Below are 22684 nucleotides of genomic sequence, written 5' to 3'. Positions count from 1 at the left end.
GTGGTGACTAGGAATGGGCATGAACTGGAAAATCTGGTTCAAGTCAGGGTCCAAGGTATTTCTGAACTGAACCCCAAACTCAAGCAACCCAGAATCCCAGAATGAACTAACTGGGTTTGCAACAGTCTGTTTCACTTCTCCCCCTTCTAAGGGAAATGGGGTGCCAAAATAGCTGCCAACCTTTAGCCTCACAGTGGCAGGTACCCCCCCCCCCCCACCTGGTAAAGCTGAAATGGTCACCAGTCATTTTACGGATCCATTTCATTCTTTCTCATTTTCAAGTGGGAGGGATCAAAACTGATTTCTGAAATGGCATGCCTGTCTGCTGTGAGGGCAAAATGGCTGGTAACTATTTAAAACCTCCATTTTGATTTCTTCCATTTTAAAGGCCAGAAGGAAAATGTGGAGTTTACATGGCCTGAACCTTGAAACCAGCTGGACAAAAAGTGCCATAAATATTTGGGGCAGGAACCTCCTGTCAACCTGGGTTTTGAGAGGGACACACTAACCAGTCAAATTCATGATGGTTTTAAGATCATGAATCAGTTTGTGCCCATCTCTAGTGCTAACACATAACAAGTTTCCAGTCTGGCAGTTCTTAACATGTTGCTCATGCCTTTAAGAAAAGTTGAGGAAACCATAATATAATTAAACCAGTTCTGCCAGGTGAGACAATTTATATACCCTCAACTTTGATCATCATGTAGAAATTAACAGGCTGCATCACAAAGCACAACTCTTTAACATACACAGAGCAGCTAGTAAGGTTTATGGTTCTTTTCCCTTTCTGTAGGATTTTTAATGAATGCACGTAAATTGAAACTGTGCACCATCAAATGTGACTGTGTTTCCCTAACATACCATGATGTGTGGTTTTAGAACTCCCAGAGCATTCATTCACACAGGGTGCCTCAAAAGCCCAAGAAAGACCTGTTACATGTAAACTGTACCATTGATCAGGAGATTAATTGCAGACTGGCAAAACAGGCCATCCAGGCTTCGAAAGCAGCTGTTACAGGCCACTGACATGATCGACTGCAGATAACAGGCCACCCAGAGTCTATTTTTCCTCACTATGAATTTCACACTATCTCAGAGTACTCCAAGGAACCGCTGAGGCATATTGACACTGGAAACACTCCAATGCACTTCCAAGCATCCTTTCAGACTTCTCAGCCATTGCTTTAAGTGATCTCAATGACAATGTAGGGTTATGGTGGTGTGTTTTTTTATTTCCTATAAAGGTTATTAGGCCCTTATTTATCAAGTGATCTGAATCCAGGCACTTAACTGGCAGCACTTCTAGTGACATCCCCAAAATTATGTGTTTTTTTTAAGAGTCAGAATTCTAGAGTGAATATACAATGTAAAACAGAGTGATGCAAGACAGAGTTTGCTGAAATGCCTTTAAATCAAAGACATCTAAGAGCTGACTCCAGGCTTATTGCACACATGAGAGCTCTTCTCCTGCACCTAGATAAGGAATAGTATCCAGAGCACATTTGGATAATAATGGAGTTCATATGAGCCTAGAGTTCCAGAATGTTACATTTTCTGACTTATCTAAACCCTGTGTCTAGTATTTTCCCACTGAGGCAGGATAAATCTCTTAGCTCTGTATATTCTCTAGTGCGTCACGGTGGGCTGATGAGTCCCCCGCGGCTGAATTACTTCAGAGTGATTCTCAGCAAGGTCATGGTTTTGTCTCTTTGCTCACCTTTTGAAAAGCTTGATTCTATAAGAGTCTCTTGATGATCCTTTCATGCTGATCACAACTTGGATAAGTAAAAGAGACTGCTTAATTGCCTGCCTCTTTTTAAAACAAAAATGAGATACAGAACATTCATTCATTTTCACAATCAAGAAGACACTCTCTAACATAAAGGTGCCTTTTTAAAACATTCCATTAAAAGTTCTAGAGATTTAAAATTAGAACAGAGTTATTTTTCCCCAGCAAAAAAAAACATGTATATAACAAATACTGAATTGTAGAGAAGTGTGTGTGTGTGTGTGTGTGTATATATATATATATATATATATATATATATATATATATATATATATATATATATATATCTCTGTAAACCGCCCGTGGCGCCGCGGGCGCCACGGACTAAATAAGACAGTAAGGGGTTCTGGGGCGGGATGTGTCCGGGATGAGGAAGGGTCCAGATTGGACCCTTCCTCATGACAGACAATCAGAGGGACCAATCGGCAGGCGCTGATTCCCGCCGCCAGCAACTGCGAGCCGCGCGCAGCGCGGCTCGCAGTTGCTCCTTTGTCGCTGGCCTGAAGCTGCGTCAGGCCAGGGGAAGGCTCCAGAGAGCCTCGGGTGGGGTGGGGTGGGGTGGGGTGGGCGGCCGGCCTTCTCCTGGCTGCCGGAGCGGCTTCGCAGCGTCGTAGACGCTGCGAAGCCGATCCGGCAGGCAGGGGAGGGCTTCAGAGAGCATCGGGTGGGGTGGGGTGGGGTGGGGTGGGGTGGGGGGGCGGCGGGCCCTCTCCTGGCTGCTGGAGCGGCTTCGCAGCCAGGGGAGGGCTTCAGAGAGCATCGGGTGGGGTGGGGTGGGGTGGGGTGGGGGGGCGGGCGGCCCTCTCCTGGTTGCTGGAGCCCACCGTCCCGCCCACCCCTCACCTTCTGCAGGCTTCTGCCCGGCCGGGCACTGCCTCGCTGCGGCGAGGGAGCGCCCGGCACGCCAGAAGCCCGTCCCGCCCACCCCTCACCTTCTCCAGGCTTCTGCCCGGCCGGGCGCTGCCTCGCTGCGGCGAGGGAGCGCCCGGCACGCCAGAAGCCCGTCCCGCCCACCCCTCACCTTCTCCAGGCTTCTGCCCGGCCGGGCGCTGCCTCGCTGCGGCGAGGGAGCGCCCGGCACGCCAGAAGCCCGTCCCGCCCACCCCTCACCTTCTCCAGGCTTCTGCCCGGCCGGGCGCTGCCTATAATTTCATCAGGACTTAGCCCCAAATGAGTATGCAGATTTTCAGCAGCAACCAATGTTAAATATTAGGTAAAGGTAAAGGTATCCCCTGTGCAAGCACCGAGTCATGTCTGACCCTTGGGGTGACGCCCTCTAGCGTTTTCATGGCAGACTCAATACGGGGTGGTTTGCCAGTGCCTTCCCCAGTCATGACCGTTTACCCCCCAGCAGCAAGCTGGGTACTCATTTTACCGACCTCGGAAGGATGGAAGGCTGAGTCAACCTTGAGCCGGCTGCTGGGATCGAACTCCCAACCTCATGAGCAAAGCTTTCAGGCGGCTGCCTTACCACTCTGCGCCACAAGAGGCTCTGATGTTAAATATTACCACTACGCAAATACAGTAGAACTGTGAGTCAGCTCAAACCTGGAGTAAAAATGAGCAGAAAAATAGTCACTCCGTATGCTGTTTGTGTTGAATTTATAAGCCTGGAGATTTGAGGAAGTAGAATATGATGTGAACAGGAAAACACATGAAGCATGCAAGAGAATAGTGGAAAGTGCTGTCAAGTCACAGGCAACCTAAGTTTACTCTGTAGGGCTTTCAAGGCAAGAGATGAGCAGATGTCGTTATTTTGCCTTTGGCTACCTCTACATACCCTGAACATTCTTGGTGGCAACCCGTCCAAGTCTTAATGAGGGCCAGTCTGACAAGATCAGGTTAGCCTGGGCCACCCAGGTCAGGGCACACAAGAAAATAATTAATTGTTAAAGTGTTAAGAGACGCATTTCTCTAAAGTTCTGTAACTCAAGGTCCCAAAATTGCTGAAAGCTGGCAAAACTCATCTGCTTTCAACTACGAGAAGCAATACTGTTCTTGTTGCTGCACATTTCACAGTGCTGGTGGCTCCTAGACAGTGTTTTACTCTGGGCACTATTCGAAGTCAAAGGGCTTAATCCAAAGATCGCCTTCTGCACATACAGGGAACTTCAGTTCATGGAAGGACACCTATGACGTACTTCTTAGAGCAGCTGGCCATAAATAAAGTCTAAAAATATTATATTCAATAACCCCACACAAATTATAACCACCACAAAGAACTAACCACAGAACAACAACAGCATATTTATGTTATTGATCCTTGCAGTTGTACTTCATGTGTACAACTGCATGTGTACTTCATGTGTACAACTGCATGTGTACTTCATGTGTACAACTGCATGTGTTATTACTACACAGGAAATACCTTCCTCCTATTTAGCAAACCTTTAGGGGTATTTCCGCTCATTGGTAAAAATAGCGTTATGCTGGCCGAATGGCGTAGCACTAAATATTATCTCACCTCCCCACCCCTCCTCACCTTTTTGTCTCGCTCCTGTCTGCCACCTTTTCATGCTTCTCACCCTCCACAACTAATCCCCTTTCTCGATGCTTTAAAGGTCCTGCGATGCCTGCTATTTTTTAAAATCATATTTATCTGTTTAAACATCTATGTGCTTTTTAAACACCGCCCCTTATGGAAACATGAGTATTGAAAATTAATCTTGTTCCTGATTTTTTGGGGGGGATTTGGGGGTGGGGGCTTTAGAGAGGCATGCTTTGTGTTACAACTTTGAGAAAAAAAATATTTCTGGCATCGCCTGCATGCTTGTCCACCTATTCGTTGCTCCATTTTTAAAAAGACATTCCTATCCCCGGGAACAAGGAACAGAGAGGTGGGTATGAAGGTAGGACAAGGCAGGCACTTTTAGCACATTTGAGCCTCCATACCTTTCCTCTACTGGTTGCATGCCATTTGCTCTCCCTTTTGTTAGGTGTAAAGTTGTGTCTGAACCATCGCGACCCCATGGACAATGATCCTCCAGGCCTTCCTGTCCTCTACCATTCCCCGGAGTCCATTTAAGTTTGCACCTACTGCTTCAGTGACTCCATCCAGCCACCTCATTCTCTGTCGTCCCCTTCTTCTTTTGCCCTCAGTCGCTCCCAGCATTAGGCTCTTCTCCAGGGAGTCCTTCCTTCTCATGAGGTGGTCAAAGTATTTGAGTTTCATCTTCAGGATCTGGCCTTCTAAGGAGCAGTCAGGGCTGATCTCCTCTAGGACTGACCGGTTTGTTCGTCTTGCAGTCCAAGGGACTCGCAAGAGTCTTCTCCAGCACCAGAGTTCAAAAGCCTCAATTCTTTGACGCTCGGCCTTCCTTATGGTCCAACTTTCACAGCCATACATTGCAACTAGGAATACTATAGCCTTGACTAAACACACTTATGTTGGCAGGGTGATGTCTCTGCTTTTTAGGATGCTGTCTAGATTTGCCATAGCTTTCCTCCCCAGGTGCAAGCGTCTTTTAATTTCTTTGCTGCAGTCCCCATCTGCAGTAATCCTCCTCTCCCTTAGCTAGATTTAAATACCTAGTGAATCCACTTTATGTAACACCCCAACTAGTGCTTTAAAATGTAGCTGGCCAGTTACTGCCCAGATGCTGGATGTTAGCAACATCATATGGAGGGACCAGAATATTTAGGGTAGGCATTTCACCACATTTAACTGGTGCGGAAATCCCTTAAGTATTAGCAAAAACTAATTAGGGAAGTTACCAGATAGATTTATATTGGCAGCAATTTTCAAAAGGTCGGTGCCTGTTCCATTTTGGTCTGGGGTTTACTGAAAGTACCTGAAAAGTAAGATAAGGATCTAAGGAGAGCCACAAATCATTAGCATCACAGGAAATTTCCAGAAAACTGGAGTATTCCAAAAATCTACTGATGCTGCATGAGAACTTAAATAGTTCTGTCCTGAATTAATGAAGATAACTGCTGTTCCATCAGTGTTTGCTCTGGCAGGGCTGCAATTCCTTCTGTCCCTACTGATGTCCCTCAGGATGTAGAAAAACACCCTCCTTGTTGTTGACAGTTCTCAAGATTTAATGAGAGATGAAGGAAGCGTTATCTCCTCAGAAGCAGTACCTGGAGGAGTTTTAATCTGTTAGGATTCTTTGTTGAGTGTCTTATGTTGAGTGGCTACCTACTGACATGTTACTGGTTGCTGAACTCCCATTTTAAGGGGAAAACTAGATGAGACAGTGTCCATGGGTCTGACTGTGAATGACACTGCCATTTTAAAGTGATTTAAACCTGCCTCAAGGGCTCAGATCTTGATTGGGTCCACAGCAAGGTACTTGTTTCTCTCTTGCATCTTTTCAAGTGCTGAAACACCCATTAATGCACACATTAGAGTTATTGTTTGGGCACTTGAAAAATCATATGGGGGTTAACAAGAGTGCATCAGCCTGCCACACTGTGAGCCTCATAAGCATTAGACTCCTCTCCAGGCTAAACAGATCAAGCTCCCCCAACTTTTCCTCATACGTCTTGGTCTCCAAACCCCTCACCATCTTTCTTGCCCTCCTCTGGACACGCTCCAGTTTGTATATCCTTCTTCAACTGTGGTGCCTAAAACTAAACACGGTACTCAAAGTGAGGCCAAACCAGAGCAGAGTAAAGCGGTACCATCACCTCCCGTGATCTGGACACGATACTCCGTTTGATACAGCCAAAAATCCCATTTGCCTTTTTAGCCACCGAGTCACACTGCTGACTCATGTTCAATGTATGGTCTACTAAGACTCCTAGATCCTTTTCGCACATGCGACTACCAAGACAAGTCTCCCCCACCCTATACTGGTGTATAAGGTTTTTCCTACCTAAATGTAGAAGTTTACATTTGTTCCTATTAAATTTCATTTTCTTTAATTTAGCCCACTTCTCAAGCCTATCAAGATCATCCTGTATTCAGATTCTGTCTTCTGTTGTGTTTGCTGCTGCTCCCAGTACCCCCTATAATCGCTCATCCGAATCATTTATAAATATGTTGAACAACTCAAGCCCCAGGACAGATCCCTGGGGCACTCCAGTTGTCACTCTTCTCCAAGAGGATGCTGTACCATTTACAAGTATGCTTTATTTCATTCATTCATTCATTCATTCATTCATTCATTCATTCATTCATTCATTCATTCAATAAAGAGACTAAAGGAAAGTGAAATACCTAAATATCAAAAAGACTAAGATCATGACAACTACTGGCAGTAGCACCAAAGTCATGATTGACAGTGAGAACATTGAATGTATTGATGATTTTATCTTTCTTGGCTCTATTATCAATCAAAGTGGTGGATGCAGCCGTGAAACGGCAAATAACACTGGGCAGGAACGCAATGTTAGGCATGAACTAAATATGGAAGAGTAAAGATATCAGCCTTAATACAAAATGCTAGCTAGTCAACGTTGTTGTCTTTCCCATTGCAAGCTATGGATGTGAAAGCTATGAATGCGAAAGCAGTGTCCAAACAAGCTATGGACACTGAAGAAGGAAGAAAGGAGAATAGATGCTTTCGAATTATGGTGTTGGAGACGAATGCTGCCAATACCATGGACAGCCAAAGTTCACAGAATCACAGAATCATAGAGTTGGAAGGGCCCATACAGGCCATCTAGTCCAAGCCCCTGCTCAATGTAGGATCAGCCCAAAGCATCCTAAAGCAATGCAGGATCAGCCCAAAGCATCCTAAAGCAATACTTACATAAAACTCAAGTTACCAACAAGATAGTTTTAGAGAGGAGCAAACCAACTATGTCATTAGAAGGCAAGATATTATGGCTAAAGCTCACTTACTTAGGACACATCATGCGATCAAACTCGCTAGAAAAATCATTAATGCTTGGCATGGTCAGTGGCAAAAGGAAACGTGGTCGCCAAAGGGTCCGCTGGCTTGACACGATCAAAGCCAATGCAGGGATGACCATGAACCAACTAAAAGAAGCAGTCAGAGACAGGGGCACAGCCGAGAGTCAGACATGACTGAACGGATAACATCATCACCATCATCATCATTATTGCCTGCCACTCCCCGAAGGTTCGCGGTGGGTTATAGTCATTTGATAAAACTCCAATAAAATCCCCTTAAAAGCAGACATAAAATCAGAATACTTACATAAAACTCAAGACACAGGGGCAAACTCACCCCAGCTCTAGCAATATCCAAATATCATCTTAGAGGGGGAGGGAGGAAGAGGTTTTACGACTTGTCAACCAGTTATCGATCCACCTGACAGAATTAGGATCCATACCACATTTTACCAACTTGTCAACAAAAATATCATGTGAAACCTTATCAAAAACTTTACTGAAATCCAGATAAACTATGTTCACAGTATTCCCCTGATCCAACAAGAAAAAAGAGATAAGGTTGGTCTGACATGACTTGTTCTTGAGAAACCCATGCTAAGTCTTAGAAATCACAGCCCTCTGTTCCAGCTGCTCAAGGACCAACTGTTTGATGATTTGTTCCAAAATTTTATGCTTACTTGGCTAATTGCCATTCCATCAACAGTTATTGAGGGCCACTATGCAGGTATTTCCTAGATATTGAGACTTTGGAACATATTTTGCTGTTCTGTTGTTTTGGGGAGGATTTCTGGAAAAATATTTGGCTGGGAGTTTTTATCTTATAAATGTTATCTTTCTTCACAGAGTCTGATTCAGATGTTACTATTAGACACAATTTTTTTGTTGGTGGCAATTAAATGTAAAGGGGATAATATAGGGTTGTTTCAGTGTGATGCTGCTTGTGGTCAGCACTATCATTAAAGTAAGCAAGCAAGCAAGCATAGCCATATTAGAAGCATAAGTTGCCTTGCCTCAAGTTTATTTAAAGGTATGTCCTGATAATTCAGAACTGTAGGCAGAATCATCTTACCTGTTACACAGATGTAAAAGTATTCTCAAGGCAAGGAACAGATTATTATTTATTTATTTGATTTATTAACTGCCCCTCTCTGCAGCCAGGCTCAGGGCAGTATATAACAGATATTTCTGCAACAGAGTTAAAATCAGAGTATAAAAACTGTAACTAGTAACAATAAAAACCCCATCCCAAAGATCCATCTCATTATATCTGTGTGTCCTGGCTTCAGCCATATGCCTGGGGGAATAGTGAAATTTTGCAGGCCCTGCAGAACTGTGATAGAAATTTTGCAGGCCCTGCAGAACTCTGCCAGAGCCCACATCACTGTCGGCAGCATATTCCACCAGGCTGGGGCCAGGACTGAAAGGGCCTTGGTCCTGGTCAAGGCCAGTTGCACTTCTTTAGGTCTAAGGACTCCCAGCATGTTTGCATGCGTAGATCTTAGGGTTTGGATGGGGCATATTGAGAGATGTGATCCCTTAGGTAATTACACTCCACCACCACAGCAACTGTACAGCCTTCAACCGACAGGCAAACAGATGGATGTTCTGTTCTTGGGTGATCATGGCTGTCAAAAATGTTCACCAAGAAGTTTGCAGCATCCTTATAGAAAGGTCATCCAGGAATTTGAGATTTGAAATGTTACTTACATGTCAGATTTATCAGGTGCAGTGGTTCCTCTGAGATAAACATGCCATACTACTAACTGAAATAAGCTTTTAAACTTCACTAAAGTTATACAAGTCCTCATTTAGCCCATGAAACATTTCTGAGAGGATCTAAGTGCATTGTTTCTCATTTTCATTCACTTTAAAAATTTTCTGAGTGAGTCTTTATCCACAGGGGACACTCCACAAAGCACTTATCTTGTGTAAAGGCCATTAATTTCAACAACTTATGAGCAGCAGCCACAGTATTTATAGCAGGAGTGCAAAATCTGAGTTTTCTGGTAACTTATTCTGTAGAAATGGTTAAGAATATCAGGTATCACTGTGGTTCATGTCAAACATTAAAATGGTTCCTATTAAGGGTGTGTGAAACCCTCCTTGGATTTTTAATGAAGTGATTTGCATATGATTAAGTTGCTGGAATGATAAATGCTCTAATTAAGATTGAAAGGCTGCAGCAGGCAACAGTGGAAGATTTAGGAGTGGGGACTGACAAGCCAATGTCACACTGGTGCACTCACTGTTGAAAGCCAAAAGTAATGTCATGGGACTCCTTAGTATCTGCAATAACTCTATGGTAAAACAGTGTTTGCAAATCATAGAGCTTTCTGTGATGCCACATCCGGTTTTCACCATAAGTGTGATTCCATTCCAAATTCCATTTTTGCATATTCTAATAACAATTAATGAGGAAGGCAGATTACTAGCATCCACTTATAAAAAACCTACAGATCGAAATACAGTTTTACATTATGATAGCTTCTACCCCCTCCATTTAAAAAACAATTTACCTTATGGACAATTCCTTAGGCATAAATGGATCAATAATAAAACTACTACTTGTGAACAGGCATGCAACAGTCTAGAAAATGCTTTAAAAGACAGAGGCTACCCAGAGTTGGTTATAAAAGAAGCACGTAGACAGGCGGCAGAACAAAATAGAAATGATTTATTAAAATACCAGAGGAGAGATTCAGTGAAAAAACTAGTGTGCTCCTTTGAGTTTTCAGGGCATGCCAAGGATATCCAAAGGATTTTGTTTAAACACTGGCATCTAGTTTCAGATTTACAAGGTTGTAAGAATGGTTTAATGATTGCATGGAAACATGGGAGGAATATTGGTGAGTTGACCAGTAAGAGCTATGAGCCGGGTAATGAATTTTTAAGTCAGTTGCCAAATGGCTACTACCCATGCGGCTCTTGCGCAGCTTGTAAATGTCTGTTACCCATTAAAGAATTGACACAACCTGATATTGGGCTTACCATTAAGATTAACGCCTTTATTAATTGTTTAACAAAAAATACAGTATACTGTATTCAGTCTCCCTGCAGTATGAAATATATAGGCATTAGTGAGAGACCACTTAAAACAAGATTTCTGGAACATCAAAGCCGCGTGAGACATCGGGTTCAAGAGGCTCCGTTAACTGCCCACTGTCTCGAATTTAAACATGAAGCTGAGGACCTCCGATTCTATGGAATAGAGAAAATTTCACCAGGAAGACATCAAAGGCTGGATGTGAGGAAGAAATTGCTGCAAAGGGAATGCTATTACATATTCAACTTAAAGACAATGCAACCCTATGGGTTAAATATGGACTTTGATTTATCCTGCTATTTGTAAAGACACGTCCTAAAATTTGTTAAATTTGTAACATTGGAACATATATGTATTCAGATTATAACATGTAGATAGATCATCAGGTGATTGATGGGATGAGAATTGGTGACTCATGTCTCTTTAAGTTGCACAGCAAGGTGTTGCTGACTCAGATGCTAAGCAAAATAAATGAACACAGATGAAGTAGATAATTTAAGACCAAGAGCTTACAGCCTTGACTCTCCATTATACAAAAGCATTTGCCTTATTATATTTTCAAACATTAACAAGGACGGTAAGATATGAATGTGTAGGCTTTTGGCATTATAAGACTTGCTCTAACAGTTACTTTTATGTTATAGATAGCACTCTCAGTGAATATATTTAATTCAACCATGTGGGGGTATGAATATTTTTGTACATTTTCAATTATTATTTGTTATTTGTTATGTGTTATACTAATAAGGAGATTTGTTTATTTAGGACTCATTGCCACTGACGAAAGCCAGACTGAAAATGGAAAACAAATGAATCTAGAGACCGTTTTGGCAGAGTCAAAGTCTAAATAAGTGTGATAAAAGACTTTTTATCTTCTTATATTTAATTAAGCCACTGGACAGATTCTGTCTGTCCTTTGTTATAATTTTGGAATCGTCCACTTTTTTCGTGCAGCACTTGGAGTTTTAGTTGTGGCAGGTTGCCCCACTTCTTCCTGCACCCACATGGACCCATTATGCACGGGGGTTTTAGCGCACATTCGGGGTGGAATGGCGGCGACTAAAATCACCGATAATGCACGGTGCCAGCTGCAACCGGCCGCAGCTTCGGTGCATGCCGCCGAAAAAGCCGCGTCAGTGAAACGCGGAAGAAAGCGCAGCTTCCGGGTGACCGGGGCGCAACCAGAAGCGGTGCCCGGATCGCCGCGTGCATAATCGGTTACTCTGGGTTTTGCCACCGTCGCGCCCCGCCCCGTACATAACCGGTATGCATCGCGTCTTCCCCCTCCGCGTTTTCCATGTGACCCGAAATCGCCGTTTCGGCGGCCGTGCATAATGGGACATGGGGGAGCATTTGGCCTGGTGCACCTCATCCGCCCCCAATTTGTGCTCCTGCTGGGCAGTGAAGTTCCCAGTGCATAAACAGTGTAAGTTCTACAGCACTACCTAGAAAAGTTATCGACAGACTTTTGTGCTGTAGGAAACTCACTGTTGGAACCTGGAACAAGGGGATGTTCACCTGTTTTAGAGAGCTATCCAGCTTTAAATTGCTTGCTGTATGTAGTATACTGCAGTAGCCATGGTGCAACCCAAACAAAAGCTAAACTCAGAGTAGGTGTGGGCTGTAAAGACAGATTTATAGCAGTTGATGTGTTCTTTATAACACTGAAATATGATTCACGTTGTTCTTGCCTAAAATTAAGGTAGAATTCCAACTAAAAAAATGTTCTTCAGTAGTAGAAGCTTCTAAGGTTATGAATTCCTAATTATGATGATTACAAGAATCCTACAATTACATTAGTTTCCTTAATTTTAGCAGCCTTAATTACATCCTCCCATATTCCCCTTTGACACCCACCTCCCCAATTTGGGTTGCTGTTTACATTGTGTTTTAATCAGCTGGGACTCATAATCATAGTGCTCAAAAATCATCCAAAGGCAATAGCACAAACATGTTTGAAGATTCACTACTAATGTTCCTTGTTTAGTGTTACTATTTCCCCCCCTAAAAATGTATATAATTTTCCTACTTCAATTCTATATTTACTTCAGCTGTGTATTCAGTTATGCAGTGATTAGCATAATCTGCACCTTATTTGAACATAACATGCTTCCACTTTGACCTTTTCCGCACAGATACTGCAAAACCATGATGCTGCCTGGTTTTCAATCTGTGACCAAATGCCACAAAGTTTCCTGCTTCCTCACTGGAGTATCTGTCTCGGATCTCCTCCAGTCTTGTCCCAGATTTCTGCTTCCTGACAATTCAGCCGGTGGACCAGAAGTCAGGACCTCCTGGTTGTATTTTTTTCCTCCTGTTTTGGCTTGTCAATCAATATCACATGGCAGGAACCCCCAATCACCTTCCAGCATGAAATCTGAGCACCCACCCCTTCCCACCCACCCGCTTCCAAGGTTGAAATTAATCTTGTTCCTTTATTGAATAAAAGGCTGGAATTGCATTGCTGACAGGGATAACATCCTCTTTCACACTGATTCCATCAAAACTATCTCTGAAGAATCAATGTTCATGCAGAAAATAGCCATCCATTCTGAGTTGCTCGGGGATGTAGTGGCATGCAGCATGAGGAGGTTGTAGAAATAAAGGGGAAATGACAGAGATTTCTTCAGTCTTACATAAGATCTTGCTTCTCTCAGAGAAACTGGGAAGAGTTTAATCCTGCAATTTCCACTGCAGCCCCCCCCCCCAATACTATTCTGTTTCAGAGGATGCCTTCTCCTTAGGAGTAGATTTTCAGGGGTTTGAGGAGGCTGTGGGGGAGAGGGGATTTGTTCAGTCCATTTCCCCAAATCATTCTGAACATGTACCGTGAACAGTTAATTATCAATAGAAAGAAATGCCCCCATCTACCGTGCACCTTACTCAAAGCAGATCAAAATAGTTATCATCACAATAATCAGTTAAAATCTTGTAGGATAAAGGTACAGTATGATCAGGAGATTACAGCAATTGGATTTTGGTTACCAGAACCTAGTAAAGATATTCCCACAACTGAGACATACACAGATATATCTATAATCCTAGATTAAATGTATGATCATCATGTTAAATAATCCAGGATTATCTTGAAGCAGGTATACCTAGGGAAATCTAAAATGCTACAGGCCAAAGAAAATGCAGGTAGACTAAATGGTTACATGCTTCTAAATTAATACTATGGAGCTGTATAAAGAAGCAAAGTACTTTGAAGTTATACAAATCTTTTTGGAAATCAAATGCAGGTCTCCAACTTTTTGTTCTAAATCCCACCAATGATCATGGAAAATTTTGAGATCATTTGTTCCAATGTTCTATCCAAATTCATTTTGCCAGCATTAACAATGCATGGGGCCACAACACACTTTAAATTCAATCACAAAGTAGTCACTTTTGGCACAGAGATGAAATACTGAAGTTAGATTTCTAGTGGGGTCTTTGGTAAAGCATTGGTTGTTCTCAGTCTTCTGTCACAGAAATAGCTCCTGAGTTAAGATATATATTTCTGGAATTAAACCATCATTCCTAACTACATGTTGCTTGGAACTCCACTTAGCTCGTGGCAGGATGGGCAGACTCTTTCAGTCAAACATGTCAGATTTTTTTTTAATGGGATAGGGACATTCCACAATGTGGAAAATTTTGGGGTCTGGCTTGGATAATTGTTAAAATACTGTTACCATCCAACATGGCTTCAAATGTTAGATCATAGTACATAGTGACATGTTTATTTTGGCCCTCAGTACATAGCAAAAGTTGTTGTCTTGTGTGTTATTTTTATCTTGTTTTATCTTGATAGATTGGTTTGTGTGTGCATGTTCCCAACACGCTCATTTTTAAAGGTGTGTTGAGACTGAGAAGATAAGGTAGGATATAAATAGGGATGTCAGGTGGGGATGGGAGTCTTCTGCTTTCAGACCTCCCTCCCAAAGGGAGGAATGCTGGAAGAATACAATCCACCTACATGACCCAGAAGTCACTCTATTAATTAATGCATGTTGCATTAATTTCCAGCATTCCTCTCTGCTCCTGGTAACTGTACCTGCAAAACCCCACCGGCTACTCTGAAGGACCTGGCAACCCTAGATTAAAAAATTAGAATGATACCAAAAATCAGCTCAAAGTTAGATACACTTAAGCTCCTGTAGACAGAGTTCAGTGAAATTAATGGGCATGCCTAGTTCTGTTCAACCATAGCCATACTACAGTACAATATTATTATATTAGGGCTTGCTAGGGGGTACAAATCTATAAGGTGATGTTCCAAGTAATACATGTTATACATAAAGCTGTCTAATGTGGAGCCTACATTTAACAATATTATTCAAATATCACCACTCAGTATTGCTCAGCTGTTATTCAAAGTGCATTCTCATGTGACAAGCAGGGAAAAAAGTATTCCTTTTCCTGCTTAACACATGCACTTTGAAGAAGACTTTGAATAATATTTTTAAATGTGGGCTCCTTATTAGACAGCTTTATATACAGCATGGATTAGTTGGAGCAACAGCTTATAGATTTTTTACTGACTGGTAAGCCATAATGTTATATTATTTTACAGTATCCATGCATTTTAAACTATTTGCCCACTGAGGACGGCCCTTAGGGGTCAAAACGTATCTGGTCTTCATTCCTCATGTTTCATGTGTTACGATTGATGGTATTACACAGTATGTAATTGATATTTTATCAGTGTTTTTAACTTTTATTATGTGCACCTAATTATAGTACATATTTGTATTTTAAGCTAAAACTGTTTTTGCACCTCAACCTTTAGGTCTCTAACTTGTCTTGTCAGGTTGGGTTTTTGTTTCCCTTTTTGGTTATTTACATAATACATAAAGCTTGGCAAAATGACATACATCCAGCATGTTTTTCAAAGACAGCTTTGCTATTTGCTCAAACACTCCACTGACAAGAAGGTACAAACATATCTCAAGTAGAGATGTGTGAAATCCCCAGTAAATGTTGCTGGTCTAACTGATGCACTTACAGCCTCCGTCAAAATTCCTTACTCTCCCCAGACAGACACATCTAAATTCACCTCATATTTCACTTGAGGCAACTAATGATGGCTATTTTAATTAGTAAATGACAATCTGAAGCAGCAGCTTTTGTGTAAAAAAAAAGCTGCTGATGTGCTGAAAGAACCATCTGTAGTATTTATAAGTTCAAACAGACATTTATCTTATTTTAAAGGTCATTTTCTTACCACACTATTGATGTGTATGCACATTCTGATGCAGCGCTTAGATTTTATGAGACTACACACCCAAACGTGACAATTTAGATTTCCACTTCAGTAGATTTCACTTCACTGTCATTTCTAAAACATTGATGTTCTATTGTTCCAAGTGGTTGACCTTCATCAATCACAATTCTATTAAAATATACAACACAAGACAACTTAATCCTGGTATTTAATTTTTCTAAGTGACTCATGCTGCTTTTTGATAGTCATGACATTTTGACAGACACTTACAGCTACTTCCCCGTTACAGTTTTGGGACTGGCAAACACCAGTTATTCTGTCTGGAATCAGGACATCTTCCCAGCATGATGGACCCTGTTAAAAAGACAAAACAAGAACAAAGGGCATTAAAAAAATAATAATTGGGAGTAATCTTCAGGTTTTTTCTTCTGGAACTTTTCTGGAGATGCAGCAAACAAAAATAAGGAGAAACACTGCTGCTTTAAAAAAGGACAAACAGAAAGCATAAACCCTGATATACATACCGGTGAAATGAATGCCGAACGTGCAACAAAATATATGTTAAAAGTATCAAATATATAAACCTATTACCATAGTATATCATGTATAATATTCATATGTAAATGTGAAATACATTCATGTCAAAGTAATTCCAGTTCTGGAGAGGGGGATTAGTTTTTCACAGTACTTTAAGGTCCCATAGCCATTGTGGGGATGGGAGCCATTCCACTCCCTCAAAACCCTATCCTTCATGTCTAGAACTGCTACATTTCTCTGGACATTCAGCTGCACCTCCAATATGTTCAGTCATCACCTCAGAAGCAGAGGGAAAGGGTTAATTCAGAAGGGTTTTTTTTGTTTGTTTGTTTGCTTTGCTTCACTCAGCTCGAGTAACATGTTGTACAAAACAATTTTCCCCAAAATAAACTGTGGCTGACAGCACTCAAAGTCTCTCTACCTTGCCCCATGGAGAGTCCCAGACAACCTACACTCTGACTAACAGTGCCTCTCTCAGGTCACCACAACCTCATCTGTAACATAGGAGTTGGGACTCATCCCCCACATGATTGGCCATCCATCCAATGAATGGCCAATCAGGTAGGCTGTCCCGCCCCTGGCAACCTCCCCTCCAACTTCTTCAAGCAGGAAGAAGTGCCAGCCTGCTGATCTGGCCTGATTGTAGGTGAGCCAGCCAGCAAGCCGGAGCTGGGAGGGAGGAAGGCCCTGGGATGCAGGTTGGTTCCTGCCATAGTGCAGCCCTGTCATGGCCTTGCTAGGCCTTGGCAGAGCTGGCCCAGATTGGGGTAGGAAACCAAGAATGCCCTGCCAGAGCCCCCATCCCTGCCCTGAGCAGCCCTGTCAAAGCTAGGCTTGTGTGCTTTGGCCGCTGAAGTGGCTGTTCATGCTCAAAGTGGTCAGCTCTGCTCCTGTGTATGTGTACTGACTGGTGTGCCGGCACCAGACCTCCCACCCACAACACAGCGCAAGCCACTTTGGGCATGAATGGCTGCTTTGACGGCCGAAGCGCAGAAGCCTAGTCGCAGCCTTGCAAGTCCTCAGCAAAAGGGACTGGGTCAGGGGTTGGGAGAGAGGCTAGAGCCCGTTGTATTTTTGGTACAATGGGCTTGTCTACTAGTTATTAATAATAAAATTGACCTTCCATCGCCTATCACATGCAAACTTCAGGCTAGATTAGCTGCCTTTGTTAGTCCTATACAGTAATTGTAGCAGAATATGAAGCTGAGATTCAGAACTAAATAAACAAAAAAGAATACATTTCAGCCCAATAATTCAACTATTTTGGACTACTACAACACAAAAAGAGAGACAGAAATCAATTCTGCCTCCAATAATTCCTCACTCAATTTATTATTCATAATGAAGTGGTGGACTGAGGAAGCAGACTACTGGATTGTTTGACATAGATAGTTTATATCTTTGAATGTTCCGCATTAAAAACAAACACACACACACAAACAATACCTTCTTGACTGCAACACAATAGAAAATCAGGAAGAATGGTTTAGTGTAATCCTCTTCCTGATGTGCTTGCTATTACATGCCAAGACTGACCCAGTTTGGGGACAATTGAAAAGCACAGTCCTCCACAACTGGTTGATAGTGATACAATCAAGAATTCTTCTATACAATGTGGAAATTTTGGACTGCCAAAGCTCTTTGTAGAATTCTAGAAGATATTTGGCTAGGAATCAAAATTTCCAGTCTTTTATCTTCCTCCTCATGATTCCTTATAGCCCCCCCCCCATTTCTCCATCTAATTGCACCCCCCTCCCCAAGGTGAATATTTCACATGTAATTATTTTGTCCTTCTCTAAGTTTTAAGGGAAATCTATCAACCTGTAATCAGCCAATCAGTAGTACTACTGAAATCCACTACACGTTACATGGCTTACAATTATTAGCTTACATTAATCAAAGCATTGCTTGAAAAGAAAATCCTTCCTGATTACAACCTAAAAAGGCCACCGCTTTTGCAGTGCATTTACCTGCCTACTGGGGTTTGATACAGTTCATAATGAAAAGGTCATCCTTTTGTCATTCAAGGAAACTGGAACAATTAAAAACTGCAATGATATTTTTTTTGAGTTTTTAAAAAGTTTAAGAGAGTTCTAATGAAAAAGATCAGTGCTCCTATCAAGTGATACTTTGTGGTCACATCTGAGTGACTCATTTTCCTTCCAAGTTTACAAACATCTTAGCAAGTGAATGAATTTCTATAACCATCTGGACTGTTCGATACCAGAAATTTCTTCTAGTCCTTTGTCAGATTCAGCTATATTGTTGGTCCCAAAAGTGAATATTAACTCTGCAAAAAGTATGTCCAAGAAAAAAAGAACTATGCAACACCATTTCTCCCCTTTTCTTCCGCTCTGTTATCTAAACTCTCCTTTCTCTGTGAAATATTTGGTTTAACTATCATAATTACTGAACTAAACAAAACCCAAGTATTCCCTCTTCTGTCTTTTCTCCACAATCCAATGGATTGTATCAATCCATGTCATATGTCATTTCCAGAGTTTGCAGGATAAAAAGCATGAGAGGACAGTAATATGAGCTGCTTTGGTCCCCACTGTGAAGAAAGGTGGGGTATATATGAAACAAATATAGGAAGCCATTAAATGGTAGGATGGTGAATGGCTGAGAAGAAGATAATGAGGCAGGGAAAGGGAGAGAGGATTTGGGGGTTGTCAAAGGGAGGAGGGAAAAGATGAAATAGTGTGGGAGATACAGGGGGGAATGTGGTGGCACCTCACAAGTCCTTGAGGGTTCTCCATTATGCAAGTGGTCACATAACTGGTCCACAATTCTCCTAGGTAAAGGTTTTGGGATGGGGAATGAAAGCTTAAGACCGCGGGGCACATAAAGGTAATGTTGGAATGCAATCAACTGGTTACTGCAAACTGCAAGGGCCTATTCATGTGTTCAGCAGAAACACCAAATGGATGCAGAATAAGAACTGCAGTTATTGCCGAAAGGCATGCCTGGATTTGTTGCTGATGAACCATCAGAGGCTTTTGTTTCAGATGGGAATGCCCATTTCCTCCAGGAATATGAAGAGAAGGAAAGGGTTTTTTCCCCCAGTCAGTCTGTCTTTGTCTGTATGTGTTAGAAACAGTCTCTGGCTGTCTCCTCCATCTTGTAGCAGCTTGCTACATTGTTGTTGCTCTGTAACTTGCTTAAGTTTGTGGAGCCCTGATTGGCAAGGCTGGCCAATCAGTGAGCATGATATATTAGTGTATCAAGTAAACTTAATTTCTTAAGCCTATTTTTTCCTGAGCCTTATTCACATGATACTTCAAGGATCAAAGGTAATGAATGTTCTGTGCCTTCACAAGGTGTGCTACGAGTGGAACAGTATGCATTGGAGAAAAGTGCAACCCTCCTTCCTATGTTTTGGGTGACTTTTGCCAATGCTTCCAGGCAGGTTTGTAACATTTTGGCAAGAAGTTATTTGGGGCCACAGTCAGATTCACAACAGATTTTGGTAGCAGAGGGTAGGATCTGGTGCGGTCATCTATTCCTCCCCCCAAACACCATAAAACAAATATTATTTGGTTTTGATTTTGTTTTTTACGACAAGTAGGTTATCTGTTGGATGTGAAGTATGCAGGGTTGCCAGCTAGGGGTTATGAAATTCCTGGATGTTTGGAGAGTGAAGCTTGGGGAAGGGTGTGGTTTGAGAAGCAGAGGGACCTCAGAGGGCCATATATACTCTACCCTGCAAAACAGCCATTTGCTGGGGGGGGGGGTGTGAATGGAAGTTACCTAGAATTACAACTGATATCCAGATGACAGAGATCCATTCACCTGGAGAAAATGGCTGATTTGGAGGGTAGACTCTATGGCTTTATTTCCTTTCTCTACTGACGTTATTTCCTTTCCCATCCTTGCCTTACAAAGGCTCCACTCCAAATCTCCAGGAATTTCCCAAGCTGGAGCTGGCAACCAGTAAAGAGCTAAGCTCTAGTTGAGAGATTGATTGTGATTCCAGAAGATCTCAAGGCCACACCTGGAGGTTGGCAACTCTACAAGGATGGAATGAAACTGGAAATGAGGAAAGAGTATGGTGCGAGCTATCAGGAAAGGGAAAAGAGGAAATAGTAAAAGAGCAAATGAGATGCTTCTTTGTGGATTTTTGCTTGTTTAACAAAATTATAGAGGTTGCTATAACTTGCAGGTCTCTTGAACAGCTTCAAACTTTCCCCTTCTTTTTTTCTTTTGTCTTTTAATGAATCTTCTCATTAATATGATTTTTTCTTATTAAGTTCAATACAATCTTGTTGGCTTTTCAGGCCAATTTTCCACTAATGTATTTATTTAGAGCTTTTCTAATCTTGATTTTTTTCCCACAGTGGGGGTTTAAAATGGCTTACAAAATAAGCCAATAAAATTTAAACAACAATTTTGAATGAACATTTAATAATTTAAAATAATATAGCTTATTTTTAAAAAACAGGAACAGTGTACACTGAACTGATGTCCACCAAGTGGCCCATCATGGTCATAGGCTAAGAGTCACAGGCCAAAAGCGGAGCTTTTAGCTTTTGCCCTTCAGCTCATGCCAAAAGCTTCTTACCATGCCCAAGTTTTAAAGTACATGCAACAGGAGGGAGAGATAAGTTTAGGCTTGGGACTTAGATAGCTGGCAAACACAAACCCATAATCTCACCACCCTGCTGAAAGGCTATGACCAGGCTTTAAGTTCCTGAAATACACACACACACACACACATATTCCTGAAACATATTGTTCTGGCCTTCTCCCCTCGATATTTTGTATCACTTTCACAGATGTAAATGCAAACCTGGCTGCTTCTTATTATTTGAAAGTGGAGTCAAGTGGAGGCTTCCTGCTCGTTTGTGCATACTTCCTCCTGCTTTCCTCCTCAACAGACAGAATTATTTTAGACAACAGTTAGGTAGAAATCTCTGTCTGATCTTTCCACACAAAGTTTCTCTCCACAATAAAACTGTTTTATTCTTTAAGCAGCCTGGTGGTGAAAACCTCTTTGTAAATTAGATTCTGCCAACACCATCAACATATATCCCCTCCACGTAGCTGCAGTGGCCACTGAAATGAAACGGAAGATGTGACAATTAACCTAATAGAGTTTTTGAACTTGGTGGTGGTTGTTCAAAAAGAGTAATGACATTCTTTCTGTTTCTAATACAAGTTACATTTTCTTGCTAGATGTAAGAATATGTGTTATATCCATCAAGCATTACAATAATGGCCCTTGAGGATCATAGTTTGTTGGGAAAATGGGATCATTAGTTGGTAAGAATGAAGAAAGATCACTTAGCAAATGTGAACAGATTGAGGGGTGATTTTAAAAGGTAAAATACTAATAATCTTGTTGAAGTCTTTGTAATGAAAGAGCTATCTTATCAAATAATCAAGACAATCAACAGCATTAGAAGCCATTGTGGGCATTTATTTGAGAAAAGGAGGTTCTTCTCAGCCTTAAGTGACTCCCCACCACCAACTGCTTCCTTTATTCTCCTACAAGCTAATACTGTCCTCAAGAATATGTTGGTTCATATTGCTCAAAAAGGATAAAATTGAAAAAAGAGCATACCCTAACACAGTGGTCCCCAGCCTTTTTATCACCGGGGACCGGTCAACGCTTGACAATTTTACTGAGGCCCTGGGAGGGTAGTCTTTTGCTGAGGGAACCTCGCTGCTGCCTGAGCCTCTGCTCCACTTGCTTTCCTGCCAGCGCTCCTGACTTTCCGCCGCCTGCTGGAGGGCGCTGCCAGCAGCAGCTGTGCAGTGCCACACCGAGGGGGAGCCCCAGCCATGGCGGCTGTTGGAGAGCACCAAAGGTGAGCCGGTGGCAGAGTGACAGGGCAGCCCCCGAGGCAGCAGCCAGGGAAGAGGACGAGGAGGAGCTGCGACCCAGTACCTGATCTACGGACCGGTACTGGTCTCCAGACTGGGGGTTGGGGACCACTGCCCTAACAGATAAAGTGGAGGGGGAGGGGGGTTAATACAGTAAATTAGAGTGTTCCTGAACTAGTGCATTAGGATACCAGGTTTCTAGGATGCAAAATTAGCTGTGGGAAGATTGCCACATTTTTAATTCCAGAAATTCATTCACTCCCCCCACCTTTGCTATTTACTAAGGTGCAAATACACATTGGCAAAACATTTTTTAAAAAGCAAACATTGTATACATTCATAATAATCTGTATACAATTGAGAACTAAAACAAAAACACAACTGTGGACAATGGCTAGAGCAGTGGTCCTCAACCTGGGTGTCAGGACCCCTTTCGGGGTCGAACGACCCTTTCACAGGGGTTGCGGCAGGGCA

General features: G+C 42.2%; 1 protein-coding gene across 3 annotated transcripts in view; it reads right to left on the bottom strand.

Moving 5' to 3' along the window:
- PRKN (parkin RBR E3 ubiquitin protein ligase) overlaps nt 1-22684 on the bottom strand; it is a 951947-nt gene that overhangs the window by 473364 nt on the left and 455899 nt on the right. For all 3 annotated transcript variants that reach the window (XM_077348081.1, XM_077348097.1, XM_077348089.1), the window contains exon 5: nt 16118-16201. In XM_077348081.1, coding sequence (XP_077204196.1) covers nt 16118-16201 — 84 coding nt within the window. The remainder of the gene's footprint in view (nt 1-16117; nt 16202-22684) is intronic.

Source organism: Paroedura picta, chromosome 1 (genome assembly GCF_049243985.1).
Source record: "Paroedura picta isolate Pp20150507F chromosome 1, Ppicta_v3.0, whole genome shotgun sequence".
Classification (NCBI taxonomy): domain Eukaryota; kingdom Metazoa; phylum Chordata; class Lepidosauria; order Squamata; family Gekkonidae; genus Paroedura; species Paroedura picta.
The sequence above is the reverse complement of the archived record's forward strand: the minus strand, read 5'-3'. Positions and strand labels throughout refer to the sequence as shown.